Genomic DNA, 26,092 nt, shown 5'->3' on the forward strand with positions numbered 1-26,092 from the left:
CCTCCTGAGGTTTCCTGCCCCAAACAGCCTGTGCAGCCCCGAGGACTGGCCTTCTTTCAGCTTCGGGACTGGCCAGGAGACAGAGTTGGGGGAGCACTTGCTTGGGGAGGTGGCTGGCGGGAGGGGTGCCTGCTGAGTGCCCACAGGTCACCATGGCAACGGCACATCCTTGAGGGCGCTTTGGCTTCAGGGGGCTGCGGCAGCCAGGCCTGCTCGGCGCCCTCCACCGAGTACACGCCGGGGCCAAGGGCCTGTGTGCGGTTTGGGTGGGAGAGCCCAGTGGGGGCTTACGCGTGGGTGGGGGTGTGTGCACAGGCACGCCCACGAGCACACGCCTGAAATCTGGCCTGTGAGGCAGCTGCTCGCAGCCCCATGGGACCAGGGACACAGCCGAGGTTCTGAGGTCTCCTCTGGGGTGACTGAGCTGCCGGGTGCCAGCCTCTCTACCCTGTGCGGGGGTGTCAGGAATGAGACAGAAAGTCCTTGGGGAGGGGGTGTGTGCTGAGCGGTGGTGGGGCAGGAGGGCAGGCCGGGTGGGGTTGCCAGCCTGCTGAGCTTGTCCTCCATGTAGGGGACACCCGGCTGTCCCCACCACAGCATCCTGCAGCCACCAGCTGGGCCCAGCCTCCCCCAAGCCCTGGCTCAGGCAGGGAGTGGGGCAGCTCGGGGCCCTAATTTGGGGGCCATGTTACCCATCGAGGGGCCACCTCATGCTGCCCTCACATCACGGGTTCCCCACCTGGCGAGGGTTCGGGTGACAGACGTCCAGGGGTCACAGGTGCTGCGGAAGGCGTGCTGCTGTCCTCAGGACAGAAACAGCGCCGGGGGCCTCGGTGGGCGTTCTGCAAGAGGGCGACTGGAGAACACCAGGCTGCTGCTGGCTTTCTCGGGCCAGGGTCCCCGAGCCTCAGGTCGGAGGGTGTTCTATCTCCTGGCCCTGGCCCCCTGCTGCCCAGAGCCTGGCATGTGGCCAGGGGACAGCCGCCAGCCCTCAATCCCAGCCCCCTGGGGTCTCACAGCCTTGACTGGTGTCATCTCATCACCTTGGCGACAATGACAGCCCTGGGGCACGCTCCAGAGGGGTGAGGGGGGCGAGCCAGTCTGAGAGAGATGGGGGAGGGGGTCCCCGCAGCCCTGAGACCCTGACCTCACGGAGGGATGTCCACGAGCCCCCAGAAGTGGGAGCCGAGTGGGCTTCGGCTGCTCTGCCAGCCCCGTGCCCCCTGGTGAGGCCAGTGCAGCACCCAGGGGCTGGCCGTGGATGGCAGGCTTGGGCCCCCGTGGCCGCCCCGGGTGTCCACCTGGCCTGGGCCCGACAGCGCTGCCTCCCAGGGCGGGGGGTGCTTAGAGCAAGGGTCAGGGTGCAGAGGCTCAGCCCTCCATGAGTCTGGGGGCTGTGGAGCCCGGGGTTCGGCCCGGCTGCCCCTGAGCGCTGTCTCCCTTGCAGACGGCGCCCCGCTCAGCGAGCTCTCCTGGTCGTCCTCCCTGTCCGTGGTGGCCGTGTCCTTCTCCGGGCTCTTCACCGTCATTGCCCTCATGCTGGCCTGCCTGTGCTGCAAGAAGGGCGGCATCGGCTTCAAGGTGAGGGCTGGGGGCCTCGGGGGCTATGGATGCGATCCCAGAGGCCAGGCCCCCTGGGGACCGCAGAGACCCGGGTCTGGGTCCCCACTGGCCTCCCCAGCCAGTGCCTCCCCCATTTGGGGTCCCCTGTGGGGGCCTGGCCTCACGCTGTCCACGCTCGGCGTCGGGCCTCTGTGGGCCCAGCACCCCATGCTGGTGAGGAGGGGCCTCGAGGGGGCCACAGGGGTCCTGAGCCCACTCGGGGGGCTCCCGGGCTCCATGCGCACGGCGTCCTCGAACCCTCGCCCGTCGGAATCAGCAAAGGGAAACCAAGGTTGCTCAGATATGCTTCCTGGCATCGGAGATCCTCTCTGGCTGGGGTCGCCTCCCCTTGGTGTCTTCTGCCCCCTGGGGAAACGATGGAGGCCACCCACCTCGGGGGCTCCGCTCCCAGGGTCGTTCCCCAGGCCGGCAGCGCTCTCGGCTGCCCCCCACCTTCAGCTGCAGCTCTGAGCACGGAGGACCAGGAGAAGGAGCTGGAGCTGAGGACCCAGCCTCAGCACCCCACCCCCCGCCCTGCCCCGTGGCAGTTCTGCCAACCTAGCACATAGCGGGGCCTGTGGCCGTCCGCTGCCCACTCGGGGCCGGAGGTCAGATTCCTGGGCCGGCAGGGTCAGGAGGGGAGGGGCTGCCCGGCACAGAGCCCTGGGCCTTGTTGCCATGCCAAGCGACCCACAGCCCAGCCCTCACCCTATTCTAGGGCAGCGGTGCCCTCCCTCCTGCCCGGCGCATCTGTCGCGTGTCTTTGCAAAGGTGCCTTTGCCGCCTTTCATGGCCGGGCCATCCTCTCGGGGGCCCGGGGAGCTGAGAGCCTGGGGTCCACGGCCGAGCCCCTGCTCGGTTGTCCTCGCGCCGGGCCCGTCTCCCCGACCTGCTGGCGTCTTCCTGGAGCATCCGGGGGCCGGAGCGGCGCGGTGGGGGCGGGAGCCCGGGGTGGGGCCCTGGGCTCTGGTATAAGTAGCCCCTCCGTGGGGGGCTGGGAGAACAAGGCCCCACACAAGGGCCAGCGCGGCCCCTCCTACCCCTGCCCCCTTCACCTCCTGGGAACATGGTGCCCGGAACATTCCAGCACCAGCTCGCCTGGGTGGGAGGGTGGCCTGCACAGCGGGCTCCCGCCTGGGCTCTGGTGGGCCGGTGCTGGGCTCCGCTGCTGCCGGGGGCTGTCCGGGGGGCAGGGGCTGGGCCGCGATGCTCACGCTGTCCTACCTGATCGCCCGCTCTGCTGGCTCCGTCCCGCGGGCCTCTGGGTGGCACCGTCAGGTAACAGGCTGGGGCAGGGCAGACCCCGAGGCGGGGTTGGGATTTCAGGCTGGGGGTGGTCCTGACAGTCCCGGGGCCCCAGGGTGGTCTCCCGGGCCCTGCGGAGGGGACTCGCGGCACGCCTTGTCCCCAGTGGCCCTGTGCCCTCTGGGTACAGACCAGGACCGGCCCTCAGGGGCGTCCCGACTGCAGCTGAAGAAACTGAGCTCCGAGAAAGCAGGGCCCGCTGATCACAGCAGCATGGGGAGGAACCCAGGCCTCCTGGCTCCCGCTCCAGCTGCCTGTCCACGGGGGCGGCCCGCCCACAGCTCCATGGAAGCTGAGCCCTGGGCAGTGGGCTGTTGGGGTCAGGCCGGCCCGCTGCACGGTTACCGCGGCTCCGCCTCTGGCTCAGGGCTCCTGGGAGACTTGGCCCTCCGCTCAGGAAGGTGCTCGATCGGGGAGGGGACCTCCTGAGACAGGCAGGGTGGCAGCGCCCTTCAAAATACCAGCTGAGCCAGCTCTACGGAGCCCAGAGAGTGGCCGGCTGCCGGCTACCTGGGTCAAGGTCCAGGGCACCTGCAGGCCTGGGGCTGAAGGCGGGGTGGGCGCTCAGGGATGCTTTACCCGGTGGGGCAGGGGGTGGGCACTCAGTGGCTTGACTGCTGAGGCAGGAGGGGGTGCTGTGAGGAAGCTGCTGTCCTGGAACCCCAGCCATGACCCCAGGCAGATGAGCCTGGGCGGCCCCCAGGCCGAAGGCTGCTGGTGGGGGGGTGGCCCGATGGGCAGGGGCAGCTGGCTTCCAGTCCCACCACATCCGCTGCCAACCTGAGGCCTGTGCTGCCCATCCAGACCTGAGCCTGGTGGGCGTGGGTGCGAGTGGGCAGAGGTGGGGGAGACGCGGCTGCTCTGGGGCTCACGGCCTCCGCCCTTGAGGCTCTGCCCGTGGGAGGAAAACCCGCCTTCCTGGGGCAGCTGGTGGCCCTGGGGAGGCGGGTGGCTTGGCGTGGGGTCTGTTTTCGGCCCTGAGGAGTGAGGAGGCGGGTGGAGGGGGCAGCTGGCAGGGGTGCTGGTGGGAGCTGGGCCCTGGGAAGAAAGGGGCCTTTCAGAGCCAGCCTGCACCCCTCGCCCCCGCCCTGCCCCCGCCCCTCCCCGTCTCGGGAGCCCTGGAGCTCACCGTGTCCCCTGCTTGGCCCAGGAGTTTGAGAATGCCGAGGGGGAAGAGTTTGCGGCCGACTTCTCGGCACAGGGCTCCCCGGCGGCAGCGGCTCCGAACGGGCCTGACGTGTACGTCCTCCCGCTCACCGAGGTCTCCCTGCCCATGGCCAAGCAGCCTGGGCGCTCAGGTGAGTGAGCCCCCGGGGGGCGCAGGTGCAGCCCAGGGTCAGTGCTCCCGGGGCGGGAGGCAAGGGGCTGGTGTGCGCCCCCTTCTGCAGGGACCTGGGGCTCTGGGAGCCTGCCTGCTGCTGGGCTGGCACGGGTTGCTGCCCCGGTCCTGGGATGGGCATCTATGTGCTGAGAGGAGGGGCTTCTCTGTTGCCCTGGGGATGCTGGACCCAGGTGCGGCCCCTCCCCCGTGCCAGGGAGGGGCTCCCTGCGTGGGCGGGGCTGTGAATGGGCCTTTCACTCAGGACCAGGACCCCGGGGTGGGGGCAGGTGGGGCCTCTTCCCGTGGCTTCCTTTCCGTATCTCCCATTTGCCCCGTCCCGGGGTGCCTCCACCAGGCTCCACCCACGCGGCACATCGGGGGCCTAAAGTCTGGAGGTTACAGCTCAATGGCCAAGCTGGGCTTTGAACCCAGGTCTGCCTGATGCCAGCCCTGAGAGAACTCCCTGCTGTGTCTGGAGGCTGGTGGGGGGTCCCTGGCCTCGGGCCTCCTCCAGGAGCACCAGGGAGGTGTCAGAGCCTGTTCGGGCCCTGCTGGCCCCCCACCTGCTTGTCTTCTGGGCTCAGCTGGTCTCTGGCCAGGATGCTGCCTTCCCAGGAGTCACAGGCTGGGGGCCTTCGTCCGCCAGCGTCTCCTGGAGGAGACCTCACCAGTTAGGCAAGAATTGCAGGGCCCAGGGCCCCTCCATTGACTGGCCCAAAGGAACACCCCGCAAAAGAGATGGGGTCTCTTCTGTAAGCGGCCCCCCGGCTTTCCAAGGTGACCGTGGGAGTCTCTGAGCCTGTGCTGATGCTGCTGGACCCTAGGGCCCCTGCCCCCCAGGTCCCAGCAGTGCGTGCATCTGGGACCCCAAAGAATCTTTGCCACCCAGCTTCCCACACCCCTGAAGGGACTGCCCCTGAGGACAAGGGGGCTAGGGACCCAGGACAGAGCCATGATTGCCCGTTTTTTCTATTTTTTAGTGCTGGTCTGTCCTCTGTAGGCTACTCTGCTTCTGTAGGGGAGGGGGAGAGATTTGGGGTGATGCTCGGAGGGCAGCCCACCTGGGGGGAGTCAAGGATTAAAAACCTGGGCAGCAGGTGCCACCCTTCTAAGCTCTGGGGGAAGATGGCCCAGCCAGGCCCAGGCTCGGGGCCCTGCAGCCTGGCTTTGTGGGCACAGACCCCAGGACCCCTGGTGCTGGCCCACCAGGCCTCCAGCAGCTTCCAGGAGAACTTTCCCCTTGGCTGGCCGTCTGCATGCTCCACCTCCATCGCTGCCCCAGGTTCACTGTCAGGACCACTGAGCCTGCCTGGGGAGACCTTACCCTAAATTCTACTCAGGCTTCCGGCCCTGGGAGCAGCCTCTTACCCTCAGGGTCTGCTGGCTGCCAGGCTCAGCTTGCCCCCTGAGCCCTCTGGGCAGTTGGCGTGGGAGCAGAATTCGGGGAATCCCTTGGGGCACCGACGGGGTGGGAGTGGGCTCAGCAGCCCTGGCCCTTCCTCCCCGCTGACCTCACCCAGCCCGGCCTGCAGGAGAATGGGCTCAGTGTGTGCCGTACGGGGCTGTGCCAAGCAGCCCCCAACAAAGGGGCCTTTGGCACGCCTGGTGCTGGAATGCCAGCCCGCGGCAGGGGTGAGGGGACGGGCCACTCCGCTGCCCTCCTCCCCATGGCCTCCGCCCCAGCCACGCCACCCGCCCAGCAGTGCCTGTGTGCCGGTCCCAGCTCCAGGCTCTGCTTTCTCCTGCCTGGCTTGTCCCTGTCGCCTGGGGCACAGGCTTCCCAGGCCCGCTGAGCAACATCCCCTGGGCAGCAGGCCTGCTCCTGATTGCAGCCTCTGCTGAGAGGGGGCAGGGGGCTCAGGGCGGCCGCCCAGAATGGGCTAGGCAGGCAGCCCCTCAAGGGGCCGGGGGAGGGAGCCGGGGGCAAAGAGGCAGCCTGAGCGGGCGTCTCTGAGTGCCCCCCCCCCCCGCCCCCGGCCCTTACAGTGCAGCTGCTCAAGTCCACGGACCTGGGCCGGCACAGCCTCTTGTACCTGGAGGAGATTGGCCACGGCTGGTTCGGGAAGGTGAGTGGCTGGCGGTGGGGGTGGGAGTGGAAGCGGGCGCCATGGTCCCCTCTCTCACCTAGCAGGTGGAACCCTTCTCCTAGGAGCCTCCCCAGCCCTGGGGTCCCCTCTCCAGGCCCCACCTGCAGAGCCCCTCCCTGGGGACCTCAGGGTCCTGGAGCCCCTTCTCTGCAGATGCGGGGGTCCTGCTGGGAGGTGCTTCTGATTGGGCTGGAGGGGGAGGGCAGGGGAGGGCGGCGGCCTCTTGGTCCTGGCCTCTCCCGGGCCAGCAGCCTGGGTGGGACAGCAGGACCACCTTCCTCACTGATCTAAGAACACCTGACAGGGCAGACAAGGCAGAGTCTCACCCCGGGAGGGTCCAGAACCCATTTTGCAGATGAGCAAGGGAGGCACGGAAAGAGAAGGGCTTAGGCCGGGGGAAGAGCGAGGCTGGGGTGGAGCGCGGGGAGGGCAGAGGCCGCCCACTGGCCACACCCGCCCCGCAGGTGTTCCTGGGGGAGGTGAACTCGGGGATCAGCAGCACCCAGGTGGTGGTGAAGGAGCTGAAAGCGAGCGCCAGCGTGCAGGAGCAGGTGCAGTTCCTGGAGGAGGCGCAGCCCTACAGGTGGGTGGCTCCCGGAGGGCGGGGCAGGCAGCCGGCGGGAGGTTGGGCCACGGGGCCCAGGTCACCAGGCGCCTCTGCGCCGCCCGCCGGCCCACCTGGGCCTCCTGCCCGGGGAGAGTCAGGGGCTTCTGCTGCTCCCGCAGGGCCCTGCAGCACAGCAACCTGCTCCAGTGCCTGGCCCAGTGCGCCGAGGTGACGCCCTACCTGTTGGTGATGGAATTCTGCCCCATGGTGAGTGGCCCGCGCCCTGGCCCTCCAGCCCTGCCCTGGGCTTCTCCAAGGTGGGCCCAGCCTCCCCGACGAGGGGCTGTTGCTGAGCTGGGGACTCCGCCCCCTCCCCCCAGCGCATGGGCCTCACAAAGAACTGGGTCTGGGGGGGGGCCCTGCGCCACTACCTCCCAGAGGCGGCCTGGGGGGCAGAGTGCTGGGCTCCACCGCACCCTGGGGAGGCCCGGCTGCTTCCCCATTGGCCTGTGCTGCCCGGCGTGGTGGCGGTTCTCCTGAGAGGCAGCCAGGCCCCCGTGGGAGGCTCATGCCCACCCCCCACCCCCGGTCTGTGTCCACGGCCTCACCTGCCTGCCCTTGGCCCTTCGCCCCCCCCCCCAACTCCAGCAACGAGTCGCTCGCCGACAGGGGCCCCTGGCGCAGACTTGGCGTCCCCGCTGTGAAATTTCCGGGCTCCTGGCGGCCGCCACGACCTCCCGGGGCGTCCCCACTGAGCTGAGCCCTCCCTGGAGCCGAGCAGCGTCACAGGTCAGGGAGCTGCCACAGACCCTCTAGTCATGGGCTCTGGCGTCCGTGCTTGGGTGGCCTGTCTGCCACCCATCAGCTGTGAGCGGCCGGGCTCTCGGGACACGGCCCTGAAGGGCTGCCGGTGGGGTCCTGTCGCTGAGAGCTGACCTCTGCGGGCTCTGCCGGGGACCCAGGGGCTGGGACCTGCCCTTGCCGGTGGGCCCACCGTGGGCCGACAGGTGACCATGCTGCCCTTCTTGGCAGGGGGACCTCAAGGGCTACCTGCGGAGCTGTCGGGTGGCAGAGTCCATGGCGCCTGACCCGCTGACGCTGCAGCGCATGGCCTGCGAGGTGGCCTGCGGCGTTCTGCATCTGCATCGCCACAACTACGTGCACAGGTGAGGGCGCGCGGGCGGCCCACCAGCTCTCTGCACGGCCTACACCTGCTTCGGGGCCGCAGGAGGTGAATCCTCACTTAACCGGGTTAGTCCTAATTCAGCCTCTAGGGATCTCTGCACGAAGGGAGTCAGTCAAATAAAAGACACCAGGCCGATGGGAGTTGGAAGCCTGCTTCTGCAGGATGGTCAAGCCAGGCCTCGCCCACAGTCCAGCTGGCGTGGGCGGGCACACAGTCCCCAAGGCAGTCGGTGCTGCCTGGTGGCCCTATGCCAGCCCCCTGCTCTTTTCTGTCTCCCTCAGGCCCCGGGGGCGGCGGGGGGTGGGGGGCTCTGCCCTGCTTCCCGCCCTGGCCCCTGGAGTCAGAAAGCCGGGCTGGGGCCCAGCGTGGGGGACGCGCCGGAAGAGGTGGTGAAGGATGTGGCCCCGCCAGCCCCGGACAGCGCACGGGCCGTCCTCCCCAACAATATCCTGGTGCTGAGTGATGACACACGCAACTCCAGCATCAGTGATTTTGTTGAAGAGGGCAGCTGCCAGCCGCCCGACCTGCCCGCCGCGCCCACCCAGCCCCAAGCGCCCGTCTGTGGCCCCCGGCGCAGCAGCATGTGGCCGGGCCGTGCCGACCCCCGAGCCCCAGACACCCTGGGGGCCACCAGGGAGGCAGAGGGGGAACCGGCAGCCAAGGCAGTGGAGGGGGTGACCAGCTGTGCTGCGGGCAGACACTCCACAGCCCCGTCCTGCCGGGGGGCCCTGCGTGGGCAGGGTGGGGCAGGACCCCGGGGAGCCGGGGGTGGCAGTGGGGTGGGCGAGGAGACACTGCAGTGTCCCGGGCTGCCTCGCCCTTGAGGGACGGGTCAGTGGTGTCCGAGGAGATGCAGGGGAGTGACTGGGCAGGGGTGGGGTGGGGAGTGGGGGGGGTGGCGTTTCTGTGAGCCCGGCCGCCTCCTCCCAGGGCCTCTCTAGCTGGCTCCGGGCCTCGGGCTGTAACGTTTGCAGCCACTCGGGCCCTCAAAGTGCCTGATGCCGGGCGGGGCCGGGGCTCTGGGCACGGGAGGGCGGCCAGCCTCTCGGATGCCCCTTTCCACCCACCCCTCCACCAAGCCGAGCCCAGGATGCGCTCGGCGGCGACCGGTGGCCCAGCCCCCCTTCCCCAGACGCCCCTGCCCGGCGCGGCCACTGACCCTGCCCTCCCGCCCCCAGTGACCTGGCCCTGAGGAACTGCCTGCTCACGGCTGACCTGACGGTGAAGATTGGTGACTACGGCCTGTCTCACGGCAAATACAGGGTGAGGGGGCGGGGCGGGGCGGGGCAGGGCCGGCCGCGTGGGCCGCAGGGTGACCCTGTCCCGCGTGCGACAGGAGGACTACTTTGTGACCGCTGACCAGCTGTGGGTGCCGCTGCGCTGGATCGCGCCCGAGCTGGTGGACGAGGTGCACTGCAACCTGCTGGTGGTGGACCAGACCAAGGCCAGCAACGTATGGTGAGCCCCCAGAAACCCGCCGTGCCTGTCAGCCCTCACGGCCGCCCTGCCCGGTGCCCGAGGGAGTGTCCGCTGAGGACGCAGGGCCCGGGGCCCGCCCGCTGGCTCCCTTGTGTTGGAGGGATGCGGGCTGGCCACTCAAAGCAAGGCCACACGTGTGAGCACATGCTTGTCTGTCCAGCTCCAGTCGCTCAGCAGGAGGTGGCCAGACACGGCCCCTCATGAGGCGCTTCTGGGGCCACCTGTCACTGCCTGGTGCCACCGCTCAGAGCAGCTGCACTGGCAGGTGCGGCCCGTGGCCTCCCAGGACCCGACTGGCCGACGGCTGAGGACGTCAGGGTCAGAGCACACGGGCAAGCTGATGGGACACGGGGGACCTCGAAATGACACCCGTCCCCATGACAGGGCTGTGGGGGCCAGGGGTCTCTGTGACTGCAGCCTCTAGAGGCTTGGCCGTGATGGTCCCCTGTCCCTGGCCTTGAGCCTGCTCCCCTTCGGTCTCCCCTGGCCCCTGATGAAGCCTCAGGCCTGGCTCCATGGCCCAGCCCCCTGCCGAGGGCCCACGGGGTCTCCCGAGCTGGTAACCGTGCCCCGTGGCGGACACCCCAGTTCCCCATCCTCATCCCCCCACCTGGCTGATGCGCCCTGCTGCACACTGGCTGCCCTAGGTGGCTCTGAAAGGCCACTGTGACTTCTCTGTTGCCAAATTGACTCTGGTCCTTCTGCCCCCAGTCCCCCAGGACAGCCTGGGGACCCAGGAGCTCGTGAAGCCACCACCCTGTTGCCTTCTCCCAGTCCCGCGTGCACCGGCCACCCAGCCTGTTCCCCCACTTCATTCATGCTGGCTGGGTGCCCCCTCCCGGCCCCAGCCCCAGCCTCCCCCTTCCCTCCAGTGTGCCTTCCCTCTCCCAGCCTCCCCCCTCCCTCAGCCCCAGCCCTCCCCAGCTTTACCCCCCCCCCAGCCCTGGCGCATCCTTCCCTGCAGCCTCTGCAGGTGCCTGGCAGGACCAGGAGCTCCTGCACCTGGCCATGTCTGGGCTTTGGCACGGCAAGGGAATGAATGAACAAACGCATGGACTCACTTCATGGGAGGCCAGTCTGGCTTTTATTTGTCTAGGCGGCCTGGGCACAGGCTTGGGCCTGGCCAGGTGGCACGTCCTGCCTGTTTCCTGGAGGAAGGCGCTGTCCTTGGCAGGGTTGTCCCCGGACACTGGTGTGATCACGGGAGCTGCCCCTTGGCACCCACGGCTGCGAGACCACATGCGCTGTGCCGTGGCTGGCCACACCGGCCCTCTGATGGCTGTCACCCCTACAGGTCCCTGGGAGTGACCATCTGGGAGCTCTTTGAGCTGGGAGCGCAGCCCTACCCCCACCACTCTGACCGGCAGGTGCTGGCCTACGCCGTCCGGGAGCAGCAGCTCAAGCTGCCCAAACCCCAGCTGCAGCTGACCCTCTCTGACCGCTGGTGAGGACCCTGCGGGCGGGAAGGCCGAAGTGGAGGGGGGTTGCTCTGAGTCCCCAGAGCATACGCGGCTCCTCCTGGTGCCCCCCCGGCCAGCAGTGACCTCTGGGCCCCACCCGCGCCCACAATGGAATGGGCTCTTCACTCAAAACACAGACCCACCTGCTGGCCGGGCAAGGACGACGTAGGGAAGAGGTGCCAGCTCAGTGGTGGCTCCCAAACCCAAGCCCGCCTCCGGAGAGCCCCTCGGCTGCCCTGGGGGATTTCGAGCGTGAGGAGGAGGGGGGGGTCTCAGACCCTCAGCTAGCAGAGGGCGGCCTGGCTCACTCCTTGGGGGGCTGTGGTCCTGGCGGGCGGCACCACCTGTGGGGCTGGGGACTGAGCCCCAGGGCACGCGTCCCCGCAGGTACGAGGTGATGCAGTTCTGCTGGCTGCAGCCGGAGCAGCGGCCCACGGCCGAGGAGGTGCACCTGCTGCTGTCCTACCTGTGCGCCAAGGGTGCCACCGAGGCAGAGGAGGAGTTTGAGCGGCGCTGGCGCTCGCTGCGGCCCGGTGGGAGCAGCACAGGCCCGGGGCTGGGGGTGGCAGGCCTGGCACTGGGGGGCCCGGGCGAGCTGGCCGCCGCCTCCTCTTTCCCACTGTTGGAGCAGTTCGCCGGGGAGAGCTTCCACTCGGAGGGCGACGACGTGCTGACAGTGACAGAGACCAGCCGAGGCCTCAACTTTGAGTACAAGTGGGAAGCGGGCCGGGGGGCCGAGGCCTTCCCGCCACCGGGGGGCGCGCTGAGTCCCGGCTGCGACGGGCACCTGCAGGAGCTCTGCGCCCTGGAAGGCGCACCCCCCGGCGTGGTGCCCGTGCTCAGCGCTCACAGCCCCTCCGTGGGCAGCGAGTACTTCATCCGCTTGGAAGACCCAGCACCTGCCTCGGGCCACGACCCCGACTGCGCCGGCTGTGCCCCCAGCACCCGAGCAGCGGCCCTGCGCCCAGATGGCCGCGACCACGATGACGACTCTGATGGCAGCGCAGGCGCCTCACTGGCCATGGAGCCTCTGCTGGGCCACGTGCCACCTGCCGACGGCCCCTGGAGCCACTGTGACTACTACCCGTGCAGGAGCCATGCCCGCGACCTGCCCCGCGCCTCGCGCTCACCCTCGCCGGAGACCTTGATGCTGGAGGAGCCGGGAGCAGAGGATATCGCCTGGGGCGTGGGGGCCTTCTGCCCGCCCTTCTTCGAGGACCCGCTGGGCACATCCCCGTCGGGGAGCTCTGGGGCCCGAGCGTCCGCAGGCGGGGAGGAGCTGGGGGAGGCCGAGGTGCCCAGGGCCACCCAGCACAGACATTGGAGCTCCAACGTATCAGCCAACAACAACAGTGGCAGACGAGCACCGGAATCCTGGGACCTGGGCCACACAGGCGGCTACTTGGACTGCTGCCCTGGCGTGAAGCAGACCCTACGGGCCGTCCCTGAGCTGGGCCCTCCCCTGACCCCAGAGGACCCCAGAAAGCCTCTCCCTGGGCCCAAGGGGGCCTCTCCTGGTCAGGAGCTGGGCGGCTGCCTTGGCCTCCCCCATCTGTATCCTGCCGAGGGCTTGTCACCTGCCCCCTGCCTGGTCACACCCCCCTGGACGGAGGCGGCTGTCAGTGGGGGCGACAGCCCCCAGGCAGAACCCAGGCTTGCCGAGGAGGCCGAGGGCTCTGCCAGACTCCAACTGCCCCTTCCCTCCATCCCATCCCCATCCCAGGAGGGGGCCCTGCTTCCTGCTGAGGAGGCCAGCACCCCGCCCACCCTGCCCGCCTCACCCACGCCCACAGGCAGCCACGCGCCTGCCCCCGAACCGGCCCAGACCCTGGGCAGCGGCAGCGGCTCTCCTGAGCTGGAGGCACCGGGCAGTGAAGAGGAGGACACGACAGAGGCCACTTCTGGTGTCTGCACGGACTTGTCCAGCGACGGCCCCCAGGCTGAGAAGCCAGACGTGACAGCAGCCTTCCGCCCCCTGCAGAAGCAGGGGGGGACCCCGGACTCCTCGGACTCCCTGGACATCCCGTCCTCAGCCAGCGATGGCGGCTGCGAGGGCTTCAGCCCGTCAGCGGCTGGCACCCCTGGCGGGCAGCCCCGAGCCCTGGACAGTGGTTATGACACAGAGAACTACGAGTCCCCCGAGTTTGTACTCAAGGAGGCGCACGAGCCTGAGGCCTTTGGGGAGCCAGCCTCGGAGGGGGAGAGCCCGGGGCCTGAGACTCGGCTCCCGGCCTCCCTGGGCGGCCTCAGCGAGAAGAACCCCTACCGAGACTCTGCCTACTTCTCAGACCTGGACCCCGAGCCAGAGCCCACCCTGGGCCCTGAGGAGAGGCCAGGAGGTAGCCCAGCTCGCAGGCCAGGGCCTGACCTGGAGGACCCGAAGAGCCCCAGGCTGCAGCCTGTGCAGCCCTCCCCTGAGTCTGGGGTGCCCCAGGGGGCACAGGGTGCCAGCCCCGGGGAGGCGCCCCCACTGCCACTGCCACTGCCACTGCCTGAGGACGCATCTCCAGAGCCCAGCGCCTGCCCCACAGGCCCCAGGCTGGAGCCTCCCTGGCCCCAAGAGCCAGCCCGCCAGGTGCCACCGGTGCCCAGTCCTGGGCGTTCGAAGATGTTCCTGCAGGCTCTGGTCTCACTCAAGTCGGAGAGCCACGGCCCGGAGCCCCAGAAGGCCCTGGGACTGCTGTCAGGGCCAGGGCTGCAGGAACGGACCGGGGGCCCAGGTGCCTCCAGAACCCCACTCTGCCTGGCCCTGCCGGAACTCCCCTCGGCTCCGGAGGGCCGCCCGGAGGAGGAAGAGGAGGAGAGCGAGGACAGCGACGAGTCGGACGAGGAGCTGCGCTGCTACAGCATCCAGGAGCCGAGCGAGGAGAGCGAGGAGGAGGCGACGCCCGTGCCAGTGGTGGTGGCGGAAAGCCAGAGCGCGCGCAACCTGCGCAGCCTGCTGAAGATGCCCAGCCTGCTGTCTGAGGCCTTCTGCGAGGACCTGGAGCGCAAGAAGAAAGCCGTGTCCTTCTTTGACGACGTCACCGTCTACCTCTTCGACCAGGTGGGCTGCCGCCGTGTGCTCTGCGTCGGGGGACGGGGGTCCGTGGCGGGATGGGAAGCCGCGGGAGACACGTGCTGCTCTGACCCTCCAGGAAAGCCCTACCCGGGAGCTCGGGGAGCCGTTCCCCGGTGCGAAGGAGTCGCCCCCCGCCTTCCTGGCGGGCGGCCCGGGCTCCCCCAGCGCCCCCTGCCGGCCACGGCGGGCAGACCGCTCTCCCGACGGCACCGACGCAGAAGGTGAGCTGGGGGCGGGGCCACAGGGTGGGGGGCGGGCCCTGATGGAGGCGGGGCCACGCGCACCGGGCGGGGCCGCGGCTGCGACTGGCGGCTGACGACCGACGGCGGGCGCTTGCAGGCGGAGGGTTCGAGTGGGACCACGGCCTCCCGCTGACGCAGGCCCAGGAGCCCGCCCCGCCGGTCCCCGCGGCGCCCCCGGCGCCGGCCGCGCCCGGGCCCTTCTCGCGCTTCACCGTCTCACCAGCGCCCGCGTCCCGCTTCTCCATCACACACGTCTCAGACTCGGACGCCCGGCCCGTGGGAGGTGAGGCTGCGGTGGGGCTGGCGGGAGGGGACCCTGAGCTGCGTAGGGGGCAAGGGCAGCCAGAGGGGGCACCTACTGGGTGCGAGGCTCAGCACTCATTTCTTGTTTTCTGGACAGACTCCGTTTTCAGAAGGGGAAAAAGGCTTGGAGAGATCAGGTCCTGCCAGGCCCGCCTGTCGTGGCCACCTTGGCGTGGGGCCTCAGCTCCCTGGGGAGAGGCAGTGCTCCAGGGCTGAGACTGGACAGTCTGGTTCTCCTGTCTCATGCTTTCCTCCCTCCTCAGAAGGCACCATGCTGGCCAGAGTGCCCCACCCACCTCTCCTGCCAGAACCTTCCCAGCCCCTGCAGGTCTGTCTCATCCAGTGACCGGGCCCCCTGCCCCAGCACCTCTCAGCTCCGATGGCTCCTGTCCAGAGGAGCAGGTGGTGGTGGCTCAGGGGCCCCGACGGGCACCTCCTCCTCCCTCCACTTCTGTCAGCCTCAGACTAGGAGGACACAGCCCTGCCCAGCTGCCCACCCCCAATCTGGGGGCTTCCCTGAAAGCCCACCTCATCCTCTGGCCCCCGCCCCGCCCCGCCCCTGTGCCCTCAGCCTGTGGCTGTGGCCTCCAGGGAAGGGCCTGCCGCCCTGTCACAGTGTGCTCACAGCAGGTGTCTGAACAAGCAGGTCACCAGGAGACCCGTGTGTGACTCTGGCCAGCCCAGTTCTCTCAGATCTGTCTCTCTCCCGGTGAGAGGCACACCCAGAGGGCAGGTGCTGGGCGTTGGGCCTGGGCCCAGCCCTGGTGATAGGTGGCAAGGCTGATGGTCCAGCCGCTACCTCCACAGGCAGGCAGGCCAGCTGCAGGCCTAGCTGCTCAGGGGCTCTAAGCCAGGGATGGAGGCCAGGCTGGAGTCCTGGGGGAGGGTCCTCTCAGGAATCCCTGGGTCCCCAGCGTCTCCCCAAACACTCATGCGGCACCTCCTGTTTGACAGGCCCGGAAGCAGATGCTGGGGGCAGCTGTAAAGAGGCTTGAGGCCCTGGCGGCACCTCCTCGGAGCCCCTGCCGGTCCGCTTCCCAGCAGCAGCGGGACTGACCGAGAGTGGCGGGGACCTTGGCCTGGCAGCGGTCAGCAGCAGCTTCCAGCACTTCGGTGCCCCCCACAGCACCCTGGAGGAGCAGGGTGGAGAGAGAGGCCTGCCGCTGGCCTGGACGGTGGAGCAGCTGTGCCCACCAGCACAGCGCTGGGCTGGGGGCAGGATCGCCACGGACACTCGGGTTTGCTGCTAGCCACAAGATGCCCTCTGGCCCAAACCCGGGCCACGCCCGCCCTGCAGCTGCCCCTCTGCCCTGGCCTCCGCTGTCGGACTGCTGGGCCTCTGAAGCCAGGAGACCTCACGTGCCCCGTCCGCTGGTCCCTGCGGTGTACTGCTGGCCGCTGTGTCCTCCCCCATGAGAGCAGGCACAAGCCCCTTGCCACGGCCTCTCCTTGGCCCCGTCCCCCTCTCTGCCAGTTCAGGATTTTCTCAGAGCACGAAGAGGACCTGGGCTCTCGGGCCCCAGCGCCAAGTCTGAGGCTGCTTTTCCTTCACTGACTCAGCTAGACCTGTAAGCTCTCTCTCCCCATGGGGTCGGGGCCTGCTCCTGCCTGGGTCCCGCTGGAACCCTGCGAATGGCCAACGTGGGCAGGCCAGAGACGGGGGCCTTTCAGGCTGCAGTCCTGCCGCCACGGCCCTGGTCCAGAGGTTCCCCGCGGGTGGCTGGTGCAGGCAGCTGTCCTCTGCAGGGTACCGCCCGGCCTGGCCCCGCTGCCCAAGGAAAGTGGGTGCTGTAGCCCACGGTGTCAGGGGCTTCCTAGCGCAGGGATGGGGACAGGGGGAAGGGGTGGGGGGGGGCAGCACAGGGGTATTTTTGTAACCGCTATCGTGGAGCAAATGGAAGCGGGCTGCTTTTAAGTTAGTGTTGCCAAAGAGACGTAAACGTTTATTGTTGCTTTGGGGGTGTGGGTGGGGATTTGTTTGGGGTGGTTTTTTTTGTTGTTTAGTAGTTTGAGGCTTATGATGCTGGTGCAATGAGTTTCTTGTTCCTTTTTTGTTTGTTTTTTAAGAGAAATCAAAGCTAAGGAAAAAAAGAAGCCTTCATGCTAATAAGTGTGTTTTCTTTTGGAGTCTGCAGCTAAAGCCCGGGGTAGGGGTCCCAGCGGTCCCTTCGGACCACAGGGGAGGGTGCGGGAGGGAGGCCACGCCTCCCCCAGCCGCTGTGGCTCCCCTCGGCAGAGGGAGACAGGGATCTGGGCCGCCAGTGTGCCCAGGTGGGGGCCTGAGGCCTGCACCCCTCTCTGCTGGCCCGGAAGTTGGCCCTGCCTAGGGATGAGGTAAGGATGGGGCAGGGGACCCACAGGTATCTCCAGCGGCTGCCCCGGCCCCTCAGCACCAGGCTTAGGGGAGCAGGGGGGCAAGGAGGGTTCTGGGGCGTTCGGGCTTCTGTGCGTCCCCACCCCAAACGTAACCTACGACCCCGCCTCTCCCCACCTGACCTGCTTCCAGGGCCTCGGCCCCTCTGCTTCGGGTCCTGGGCTGCGCGCAGGTGGCTCAGGCTCTAGAGCCCCTTCCTGGAGGGTCTGGGAGGAGCGTGTGCTGCCTGGGACTTCTTGCTGGGTAAGGACGCTGCTGCCACCACCGCGGCCGCCACAAATATCAAACGGCACGGATTTATAAGATCTTGTATTTAAGCTGAAATGTGGAAGCTTCAAGGGCAGGAATCCTGGCACAAAACCCCCTCCGTGGCACCCAGCTCGGGGACTGAGGCCACAGTTCCAAAGAGCCTCCCTGGGGACAGGGAGGGGCGCTGTCCTGGGGAGCGGCAGGGCCTGGCCGAGGGTCCGCCCGGACTGCTAGCAGGGGGCGGAGGCTCTGCAGCCCTGGTCAAGGGTCTGCCCGGAGGTGTTGGTAATACATCCACCCTCCAAAGGAGGGGACAGGCCCTGCCTCCCTGCGCCCGTGTCCTGCCTGCAGACCGACAGACCTGGGCACAGACGGCCTCTTTCCTGACCCGCTGGGGGCTCCCCTTCCAGCTACACGCTGCCGGGCTGGCCTTCCTGCACCCAGGGGCTCCCCAACCCACACAATCTGACGGGCCCTATCGGAAAGGCTGGGCCTGGGGGCCAGCCCCCCCCCCTCCTCGGCCACGGCCTGGGTGCCACCTCCTGACCCTGTGGGAGCAGCTGGGGGCCAGCCCAGGCCAGACCGCTGTGGGGCAGAGGCTCTGGAAAGAGAGAATTCCCTAGACGGGACCAGGCAGGTGGTAACAAAACAGAGTACAGTCAGGGCGGGGGAGGAGGGCCCACGGGCAGCAGGTGCAGAGGTGGCCGTCAGCTGAGGAGGGGGGCAGACCTGTCGTTGGTCACCGTCGGCTTCAGCTGGATGTTGGCAAAAGGATTCCTGAGGAGAAAACAGAAGGCGGTTTCAGTGGTTTTAGCAACAGGCGCTGTGAGGCCGGCCCATGGCTGCGGGTGGCGCCCACCCGGCCCCCAAGCTCAGCACGGTGGGCAGCGGAGGCTGCTGGGGACAGCCGGGGAGGGGCGCCGTCTGCGGGGCCCTCCGTGCCTGCATGTCTGCTCGGGGGCCGGTTCTCTTGGCCCTGAGGCAGCCCCGAACAGCCCCCCCCCCACATCAGCGGGCTGCCCACGAGAGCAAGCGCCCGCCGTCTGCCAAGAGCAGCAGCTGTGCGTCTGCAAGGCCACGGCTGTCAACACACACACACACACACACACCGCCCCCTCAGCAGAGCACACAAGCCCGCCCATGCAGCCCGGGGCCCCGACGGTGGCCGGGAGCACACAGGGGCCTCGGCCCGCCCCACGCTGACACAACAGACACGAGGCACAGGCGTGCGGGCAGTACCAGGCTGGCAGGGGTGGACGCCGCCCCCGGAGGGGGGCCGACCGGCTCCCGGAGAGGAGCCTTGTCCGCCCTGCACGCTGCAGCGGACGACAGGAAGACGTGCCAGACAAGGAGCTGAGATGGAACAGGACGAGCACAGCAGGGGGCCAGCACTGGCCTCCCCCACCCCCCGACCCCCACCTGGGCCGGACGGCAAAGGCGAGCAGGCTGGGGGACGCCGGGCAGCCCTGGGTGACAGCACAGATGGCATGTGGACACGAGGGCTCGACGGACAGGGTGGCGCTCCTGTGCAGCGCTCGGCTCTGGAGCTGTTACCTGGGCACAGCCGGGCGACCCCAGAACCGGGCAGGGGGGTGGGCGCTCCTTCCAGGTCCTGGGGAGAGCAGGGGCGGCGCCCCCGGGGGAGCCTGGGGACTTGGTGTCTCGGAGGCGCCACGTGGTTTCGGGCTGTTTCCTTCAGGATAAACCCGGCGCCTCCAGGACGAGGCCCCACGCGGCCCACCGCTGCGCGGGCGTCGCCACCCCATCAAAAGTCCTCCTGGCGGCGGTGGGGCCTCAGGCCCTCGCTTGGCCTCGCGGCGCCAGTCTGTCCAGATGCGCTTCGGCCCTGCTGGCCGCAGGCAGGGCCTCCGGGAGCTTCTGAAGCTGAGGTTCCGTGCTGTCCGCCTGGGACACGGGTGTGGGGCGGCCACGAGTGGACGCCGGCTCTGGAGGCGGACTCCTTGGCCCGGCTGTCGTCAGTCACGCGCAGGGCCGAGGGTCTTGGGGGCCAGAAACCCAGCAGCTTTGTCCGTCAGGGTCGGTGGCACAGCCCTGCTGTCGCCTGGACCGAAGCCTCTCCCCAGGGGGTGCCTGACCCCTGACCCCCACCTTTGTCTGTCCCCGGAAAGCAGCGTGACCAGGGAAGCCAATGCCATCACACCACAGGCTCTGAAGAAGCTGGAGCCACCTCCCCCCTGCCTCCTGCCCCCGCAGGCCCGGCGGAGACCCCCTGGGTGGGGCGCGCCCACCCTTCAGCACCAGAGGAAGGGCGCAGCCCCTCAGGTGCCCACCGCCTCAGGAATGCTGGGTGCGAGATCAGGCTCAGGAGCTACCTGGGCGGAGGGCTGAGGTCCACGCTGGAACGACCGACAGGACAAGGCTCGGCCTGAGACCACGGCTGTTCGTCCCGTCCCCAGGGGTCACGCCAGGCCGTCCACACGGAACCACCCCGACACGGAACGAGCTGTCTTGGCCCAGACCGAAGACATCGGTGTGCGGGCACGCTGGCAGAGGAAGGCAGGGCCGGGTTCTGTCCCCTCGCTGCTGCGCAACTCCAGTGGTGGCTCTCGGGACAGCTTCATCCCCGCGGGTGGGGCCGGCCTGACTCCGGGGCGTGGCGAAGGCAGGTGCCGGCTGGGCCTCTCGCCAGAAGGGCCGTCCCGCCGCCCGGTCCTCTGCAGACCCCCGGGTGGGGGACGCCGCGGCCGAGCCGCCTTCTGGTCCAGGCTCAGGACACGTCTGTCCCCATGCTTCTGGGAGGATCGCCTCCGGTCCTCTTCTGAATCGTCCTGAGGACGAGGCCGGCAGGGAGCGGGGCCGAGGAGCAGCGGGGCGCGGCCAGCCTCCAGCTCTCCCAACACGCTCCTCTTCTGAGTCCTGCACAGCTCCAGACCAGGCCCTTCGGGACTTGACGTGTTCTCGTCCCCTGCCCCCGTCTCAGGGCCGTGAGCTCAAACCTGAGTGGCGCCTCTCCACCACCCAGACACCCTCACCCCGCACAGAGGCATCAGAACAGCGAGGCCCTGTGGCGGCCTGGAGGCTCCCAGGCTGAGTGGACCCTGCCCACTGTGCCCCTGGGGCTCTGCCCTCACCTCCCTGAGCACTGCTGTTCAGGCCCTCCCGCGGGTGAGGACGCCAGGCCCCTCCAGCTCTGAGGGGACCACAGGGACAGCAGGGGTGGGGGAGATGCCAGTCTCTCAGAGAGCCAGTGGCGGGGGGGGCGGGGGGGTGGCCCAGGCCAGGCCTACGGAGCCCGGGTCCAGTCACCTCCCTGTCGCCCAACGTCAGGAGCACTAGTCTCCAGTTTTCCAGAACATTCTACAGCTTGAGAGCGAGGGAAGCAGCGGGAGGGAGGCGCCAGCACCTGCTGGAGTGGCCGGCTGCCCACGCCTTGTGAAGCGCCCGTGTGCCAGCTTCACACAGCAGACGTCTCTGCGAGCAAGGCTGGGAGCGGGGCAGGGGGCGGCAGTCCCCCGGCTGGTGGCACTCGCTTTCTGAGGGCGGAGGGACGGGACCATCACCAGGTGGGGGTAGGGGTGGGACAGTCACCAGGGCCTGATGGGAAAAGCCTGCCATAGCCCCTTGGAGCCACGTCAGGGCAGAGGCATGCCTGTGGTGCTGTCCCCAGACCCACCCTGGCTTCCCCGGCCCCCGAGGGGCTGTGATACTCACCAGCCCAGGAGCCGGCCGGGCTCAGACCCACGCCCCACCCGGGACAGGTCTGCAGGGCCCTCACCCAGAGGAGCCCGAAGCGGCCTCGCAGCAGCTCACCAAGCTCCACCCGATCGTGGCCGCGGCACCCGGCAGAGCCAGGAGGGAACCCAGACCGAGAGCCGGGCCAGCCCCGCCAGCTTCCAGACGGGAAATCCCAGAGCCAGGAGAGAGGTCCAGAGAAGCAGAGGCCCAGAGCTGAGAGCAGAGGCAGGCGCAGCAGACCCCCGGGCCCGGCTCCGGCGAGGCCAGAGGGTCTCTGGAGCTGCTGGGAGCACAGACGCACCAACACAACACCACCAGGGTCACTTACTAACTCTAGTCAGGGCCGCTCAAAATCTGGCCACTTCCACATCGGCGCTGCAAGGAAACACAAGGCTTGGTTGATGCAGGCAGAGGGGGTGGGAGTGAGGTCTGGCGGCACAGAGGCCGGACGGAGTGGGCGACGCTGCCAGGAGCCCCCAGGAGAGCAGCTGCGAGGAGGCGGCGCCAAGGACCACGTCGGCTCGGGCAGGGTGTCCCCAGATCCAGCCCACACGGCTCTTGCCCGGGGCGGGGGCCTGCCCCGGGGGCCCCCAGGGAGAGCCGTGTGGGCTGGCGCCGTCCGGACCAGAGCTCGGTGGCCAGGCTCTGCACACGGCCTGGACGCCCGCAGGGGACGGAAAGGAGACACCACACCCGACTCGATGCAATAAATAAAACTTTTATTCAAACAACTGCAGTACAGGGCACAATTCAGATTAAAAAAAAAAAAAGGGAAAGGAAACAGGAAAAATAGTGTCAGCACTTCACGTCTTCATACAAGGTCTGCGGTTCCGGGTCAACCTCCATCCACTGAGCACGGAATCCCCTGGATTTGAGAGCTTTTCGCAAAATCAGAACACAACACGGAAGGTCCTTTTACACGGGTCCATGTTCTGGCTTCGTCGTTTCCTGGACTGTAAGACCCGGTCCGACCGCGTCTTGAGCCGCGTCTCCCCCACACGCGACTGGCCCCGTCCTGGTCCACGGGAGGGGGTGGCAGGTTTTGCTAAATCACATCCGAGAAAGGCGCGTCCACAGCCTCCGGGCTTCCTGGGCGGGAAGGGCCCTCGCTCACGTCCCAGGCTCGGGGCGTGAAAAGGCCACACCAGTGGCCCCTCGGTCCAGAGGGTCTGTTTCTGAAGGTCACCAAGACACACACAGCGACGAGGGCGCCTGGGCAGGGCCGGTGTGGGACCGAGCGCCCGGAGCCGCCTTCCCCGACCGGCCACGACGCCCTCTCAGGCCGCCCGGGGAAAGTCTCCAGCACGCGGGGCGCTGGGCGCGGGCTCTGGAGTCTTTGGAAGGTCCGAGGGCGGCTGGGCCCCACCCTGCCTGTGCGCCGAGCGGTCACGGTCACGGTGCCCTCTGCGCCCTGGTCTGGACATCCCCCAACGGCGCCAGCGGACAAGGAAGCCCCAGGAGCCCGGCCTCCCTCACAGGAGCCGCCAGCTTCCTCGGGAGGCCCCGGGCGCGGCCCCGGCCGCGAGCCTCTCGGCGCCCCCGCAAGTGCCCGCGAGCGCGGGGGGTCAGATGCAGAGATAACAGTACGTACACCGGAGTCCATGCAGATCTGTTTTTGTTTTTCAGGAAAAAAAAGTCCTTTTCCTGTTTTTCATCTTTTTGTGTTTTTTGTTTGTTTTTTTTAAGATTTTTCTTTTTCTTCAAACGGTAGACCTGGCTCGCGACGAGCCTTCAAAGGGACAGCGCGTCATGAGTACAGCAGGCGGGGGGCAGCGGCGAGGATGCCCGGCCCGCACTGCCCGGCGGCAGGTCCCACTGGCGGGACACAGGGGTGGGGGGGCGTGTAAACACGGGGGGGGGGGGGGGGAGGCGGGGGGGCAGCACCATGGACCCTGGGGGATCGCAGAGTCTGGGGTCACCAACCCAAAGGCGGGGAGCGGGCAGGAGGAGAGCACATGGCCCGGGAGAAGACCAACGAGCAGAGGAGACGGATGGAGACAGACGGGGCGGGCGGCGGGAGCGCCTGGGAGCAGCGGCGTGGAGCAGGGTCCTCACACAGTGGACACCAGCGTGCCGCTGCCGCTGCGAAACAAAGACAGGACAGCTGCTGGCCGCACGCCTCCCGCAGCTGCCCGGCCCTGGGGGTGGGGGGTCGCCCCCTGGAGCCGAGCCCAGGGCACAGGCACAGGAGGCAGCAGCCCTGACCACCTGCGAGGCCTGGGCCGGTCTGGACACCAGGGAGAAAGAGCAGGGCCCTGAGATGACCGGGCGAGGGGGGGGTCCCTGCCACGGCTGTGGGCCACCCAGGGGGCCCCACCAGAAAAGGATGGGAGCCGGGGCAGTGGCTGCGGTGGGTCCCCGGCTCGGGCTCGGGCACAGGCTCGGCCACCACCCACCCACGGGGAGCACGGAGGCGGCTCTGGAGAGGCCGCTTCCCACTCGGCGATACCTGGGGACCTGGGCTGTTACCTGGGGACAGGGTCCCTGCCCTGAGGAAACTCCCAGGGGGACTGAGGGAAATGCGTGGCGGGGGAGGGACAGAGAGCAGGCACCCTGGGCCCTGCTCATGCTGACTCGGGGCGGAGACCCCACGGTCTCCAGCCAGGCGCCCACGGAGCACCCCACTCCAGTCTCCTGTGGGACAGCTGCCCACCGCCCACACAGCTCCCAGGTCGTGTCTGACACACCCTTACCTGCTCACGGCCCGTGCCCCGTAGTCATCCAGACCCTGGGGAAAAAAGGCAGAAACAGGTCAGGTGGGGGCCCAGGGGTGAGGCAGGGGCTGCAGCGCAGGGGCTGGGTAGGGCAGGTGCCCTCCCGGCACCCCCCCCGGGGGGGGGGCGGTGCTGCCCGCAGCAAGGACAAGAGGAGCCCCCTCCACTTGGGGTGACCTCCCAATTCCACAAGACGTCTCCTTGTCCAGCCAGGGGCGGACTGTGGATCACATGAGCTCACACTGCTGGGCACACACAAGACAGAGCGCGACGACCCTGCCCACACGCATGCCTGCGCTCTTTAGACCCTGCAGGTCACATGGCCAGGCAGGGATTCCCGGGGAACCCAGGGCCCGAGACCAGCGAGGGTGGGGGGGTTGGGGCAGGTGATGGTCCAGTGGGCGGAGCCCAGGCTGGCATGGGGAGGGCAGCTGCAGCACACGGTTACCCGCAGGCCTGCCTCAACCAAGCCTGGCCCAGCCCCTAGGCCAAGCGTCCCCCGAGCCCCCACGTCCCAGCTGTCGCTTCCTGGCCTTGAAGCAGCCAGTGCCCCAGAGCCATCGACGGGTGTTGGGGACACCCCCTTGAATCTCTCAACATCAAAACCAAACCCAAAGGCCAGCGTCCAGAGGAACGGGTGCAGATCTCTGCTCAGCAGGGACCCCCCGCGCCTCCCTGCGGCCGACGTTCTGAATGCCCGGCTTGGCCGTCAGCTCCAGCTCTTCTTCGCCACAAGCTTCCAGCCGAAGGCCCGGCCCCGCCGCCCGGCCTTGGCCCTCACTGACAGCGCCTCCCACCCTGTGCTCACTCACCTCAGCCCACGGCACCTGGCACAACGCGGGAAGGGGTGGGTGAGGCCGCTCGGCACAGCTGGGCAGGGCCGGCCAGACAGAGCGCATCGGCCACCGCGCACCCAGAGCCCTGCCCTGCCTCGCCCACCTCTGACATCATGCTGCCAACGCGGGCGCCCTCCCAGGTGCCTGAGTCCTCAAGAAACCTGAGCTCTCTTCCACGCGTTCTCTCCCTCTCGCCCCTGCTTGGGGCCCTGACCCCGGCCCCAGGCCCTGCCCAGCACACGGCCGCAGCAGACCAGTGTCCCAGAAGCCTGGCCCTCCAACCCCACGAGCTTTCCATGCAGAGCTGTGCAGCGCCATCCACGACCCCTGCCCAGCCCTGCCCTGACCTCAAGGCTCCCGTGCACGCCAGGGGGCCACGGGGAACCCACACCAAGGACCCACGCCTCGACCTTCTGCTCTGACCGTCTGGCACCAGAGGCACTCGGGCGTGCGCACTCGGTCCCGTGACTGTGGAAGCCCACGGCTTTCTGGGAGAGGGCTCCTCCCGAGAGGCGGCGTCCAGAGGCCAGTGCCACCCCGGCTGAGGGAGGGCGGACAGCGGGCCACGGTGCCTTCTCTGGAGCCCTGAGACCAGAGGACGCGGGGCTGTGCCCTCCAGGGACCCCCCCTGTGCAGGAGCCCACGCCCACCCGCGACCGCCCCCGCCGTGGCCCGCGCTCACCTGGGAGAAGGCGGGCACCGCCACACTGTAGGGCCTCTGCTTGAAGGTGCCAGCCGTCTGGGCAGGGAAGGCCCGAGAGGCCGAGCCGTAGTCGGGGGGCGGGAGGGCCAGGTCCTCCTTGTCCAGGAGGTTGCCAGTGCTGCTGCTCTTCCCCTGCTGCAGGCTGCGGGCACCGATGCAGCGGGTGAGCCTGGGCTGCACCAGGGGGCCGAACGAGAGGCTGCCCTCGGCGGCCCAGGCATGGCCGTGTGGACCCAGGGGGCCGGGAGAGGGGTCCCATGGGTCCCCCGTGCACCCCACCTGCAGGAGATGGCCGCAAGGCCACGTCCCGCCCCACAGCTTGCCGTGACACCCCCCCCCCACCGCCTCCCACCCCGGGGTCTCGGATGCTCCCTCAAAGCAGCTCCACACGCCTGCACCCCAGGGCCTCTGGCCACCGGCCTCTCCCGCACGCTCACCTCATGTGCAACCTGTCGCTGCCGTCGCTGTCCAGGACCCGGGTGTAGGAGAAGGGAAACCAGCCCCGCCTGGAAGGGCAGACCCCAGTCAGGTGCCCCAGGCCCTCTGCCTTACAGCCTGGCGGCCAACCGTCATCTGGTCCCAAGTCCCACCTATTCCCTGATCTGGTTGTGCCCATCCGTGGAGGGAACACAAGTGGGCACAGTGGCCCCCTTGGGACAAACATCCAGGTCGGGCTATCCCGCCCCGGACAGGAGCGAGGCTGGGCGTGGGGGCAGGTGCCAGGACCCTGGGGACGGCTCCCACTTCCTCCACCAGCAGGACTGGTTTCCTGCCACCTGGCCCAGCTGGGCAGGGCCTCGGTCCCACGCGGCCACACAGAGCCACGGCACCAATGCGAGACGCTGTCCAGAGGGAGGCGGGTGTGGGGTGGCAGGGAACTCGGGTGTCCCACTGGCGCCCTAGTGTGATAGCTGCCAGGACACCAGA

The 26,092-nt window shown here is 68.7% G+C and overlaps 3 protein-coding genes across 20 annotated transcripts in view; 1 reads left to right on the forward strand and 2 right to left on the reverse strand.

Annotated features, from left to right (window-relative positions):
* Positions 1–1,392: 1,392 nt before the first annotated feature.
* On the forward strand, positions 1,393–16,429 carry AATK (apoptosis associated tyrosine kinase). 10 transcript variants are annotated; one of them, XM_047758455.1, is made up of 14 exons: positions 2,630–2,880; positions 4,058–4,205; positions 6,215–6,294; positions 6,780–6,898; positions 7,042–7,129; positions 7,511–7,651; positions 7,895–8,028; positions 9,227–9,311; positions 9,385–9,506; positions 10,822–10,971; positions 11,375–14,269; positions 14,388–14,573; positions 14,691–14,921; positions 15,548–16,429. In XM_047758455.1, exons 1-14 carry the CDS (start codon positions 2,809–2,811, stop codon positions 15,576–15,578), a joined length of 4,482 nt encoding a protein of 1,493 aa, XP_047614411.1. In that variant the 5' UTR covers positions 2,630–2,808; the 3' UTR covers positions 15,579–16,429. The 10 variants fall into 10 exon arrangements, with proteins under 10 accessions (XP_047614412.1, XP_047614417.1, XP_047614419.1 ...); XM_047758458.1 differs by lacking the exon at positions 15,548–16,429 and having other exon boundaries at positions 11,375–14,033; positions 14,125–14,269; positions 14,691–14,930; XM_047758460.1 differs by lacking the exon at positions 14,691–14,921 and having other exon boundaries at positions 2,631–2,880; positions 11,375–14,033; positions 14,125–14,269.
* Positions 16,430–17,261: 832 nt separating this feature from the next.
* The window catches only part of BAIAP2 (BAR/IMD domain containing adaptor protein 2), a 56,766-nt gene continuing 47,935 nt past the window's right edge, over positions 17,262–26,092 (reverse strand). For 4 of the 9 annotated variants that reach the window (XM_047758469.1, XM_047758464.1, XM_047758467.1 and 1 more), the window contains exons 11-14: positions 25,603–25,671; positions 25,145–25,307; positions 23,606–23,640; positions 17,262–17,993 (exon numbers count right to left, since the gene is read on the reverse strand). In XM_047758469.1, the coding sequence (XP_047614425.1) occupies positions 17,924–17,993; positions 23,606–23,640; positions 25,145–25,307; positions 25,603–25,671 (337 nt within the window). In that variant the 3' untranslated portion in view covers positions 17,262–17,923. Of the gene's footprint in view, positions 17,994–18,635; positions 21,288–21,610; positions 22,995–23,605; positions 23,641–25,144; positions 25,308–25,602; positions 25,672–26,092 lie in introns of those variants that run through there. The other 5 variants (XM_047758470.1, XM_047758465.1, XR_007131928.1 and 2 more) reach the window with 4 other exon arrangements.
* LOC125114869 (translation initiation factor IF-2-like) lies at positions 21,611–22,515 on the reverse strand. The gene has a single exon (XM_047758472.1). The coding sequence runs from the start codon at positions 22,513–22,515 to the stop codon at positions 21,958–21,960; it is 558 nt and encodes a 185-aa protein (XP_047614428.1). The 3' UTR covers positions 21,611–21,957.

Source organism: Phacochoerus africanus, chromosome 14, assembly GCF_016906955.1.
Source record: "Phacochoerus africanus isolate WHEZ1 chromosome 14, ROS_Pafr_v1, whole genome shotgun sequence".
Classification (NCBI taxonomy): domain Eukaryota; kingdom Metazoa; phylum Chordata; class Mammalia; order Artiodactyla; family Suidae; genus Phacochoerus; species Phacochoerus africanus.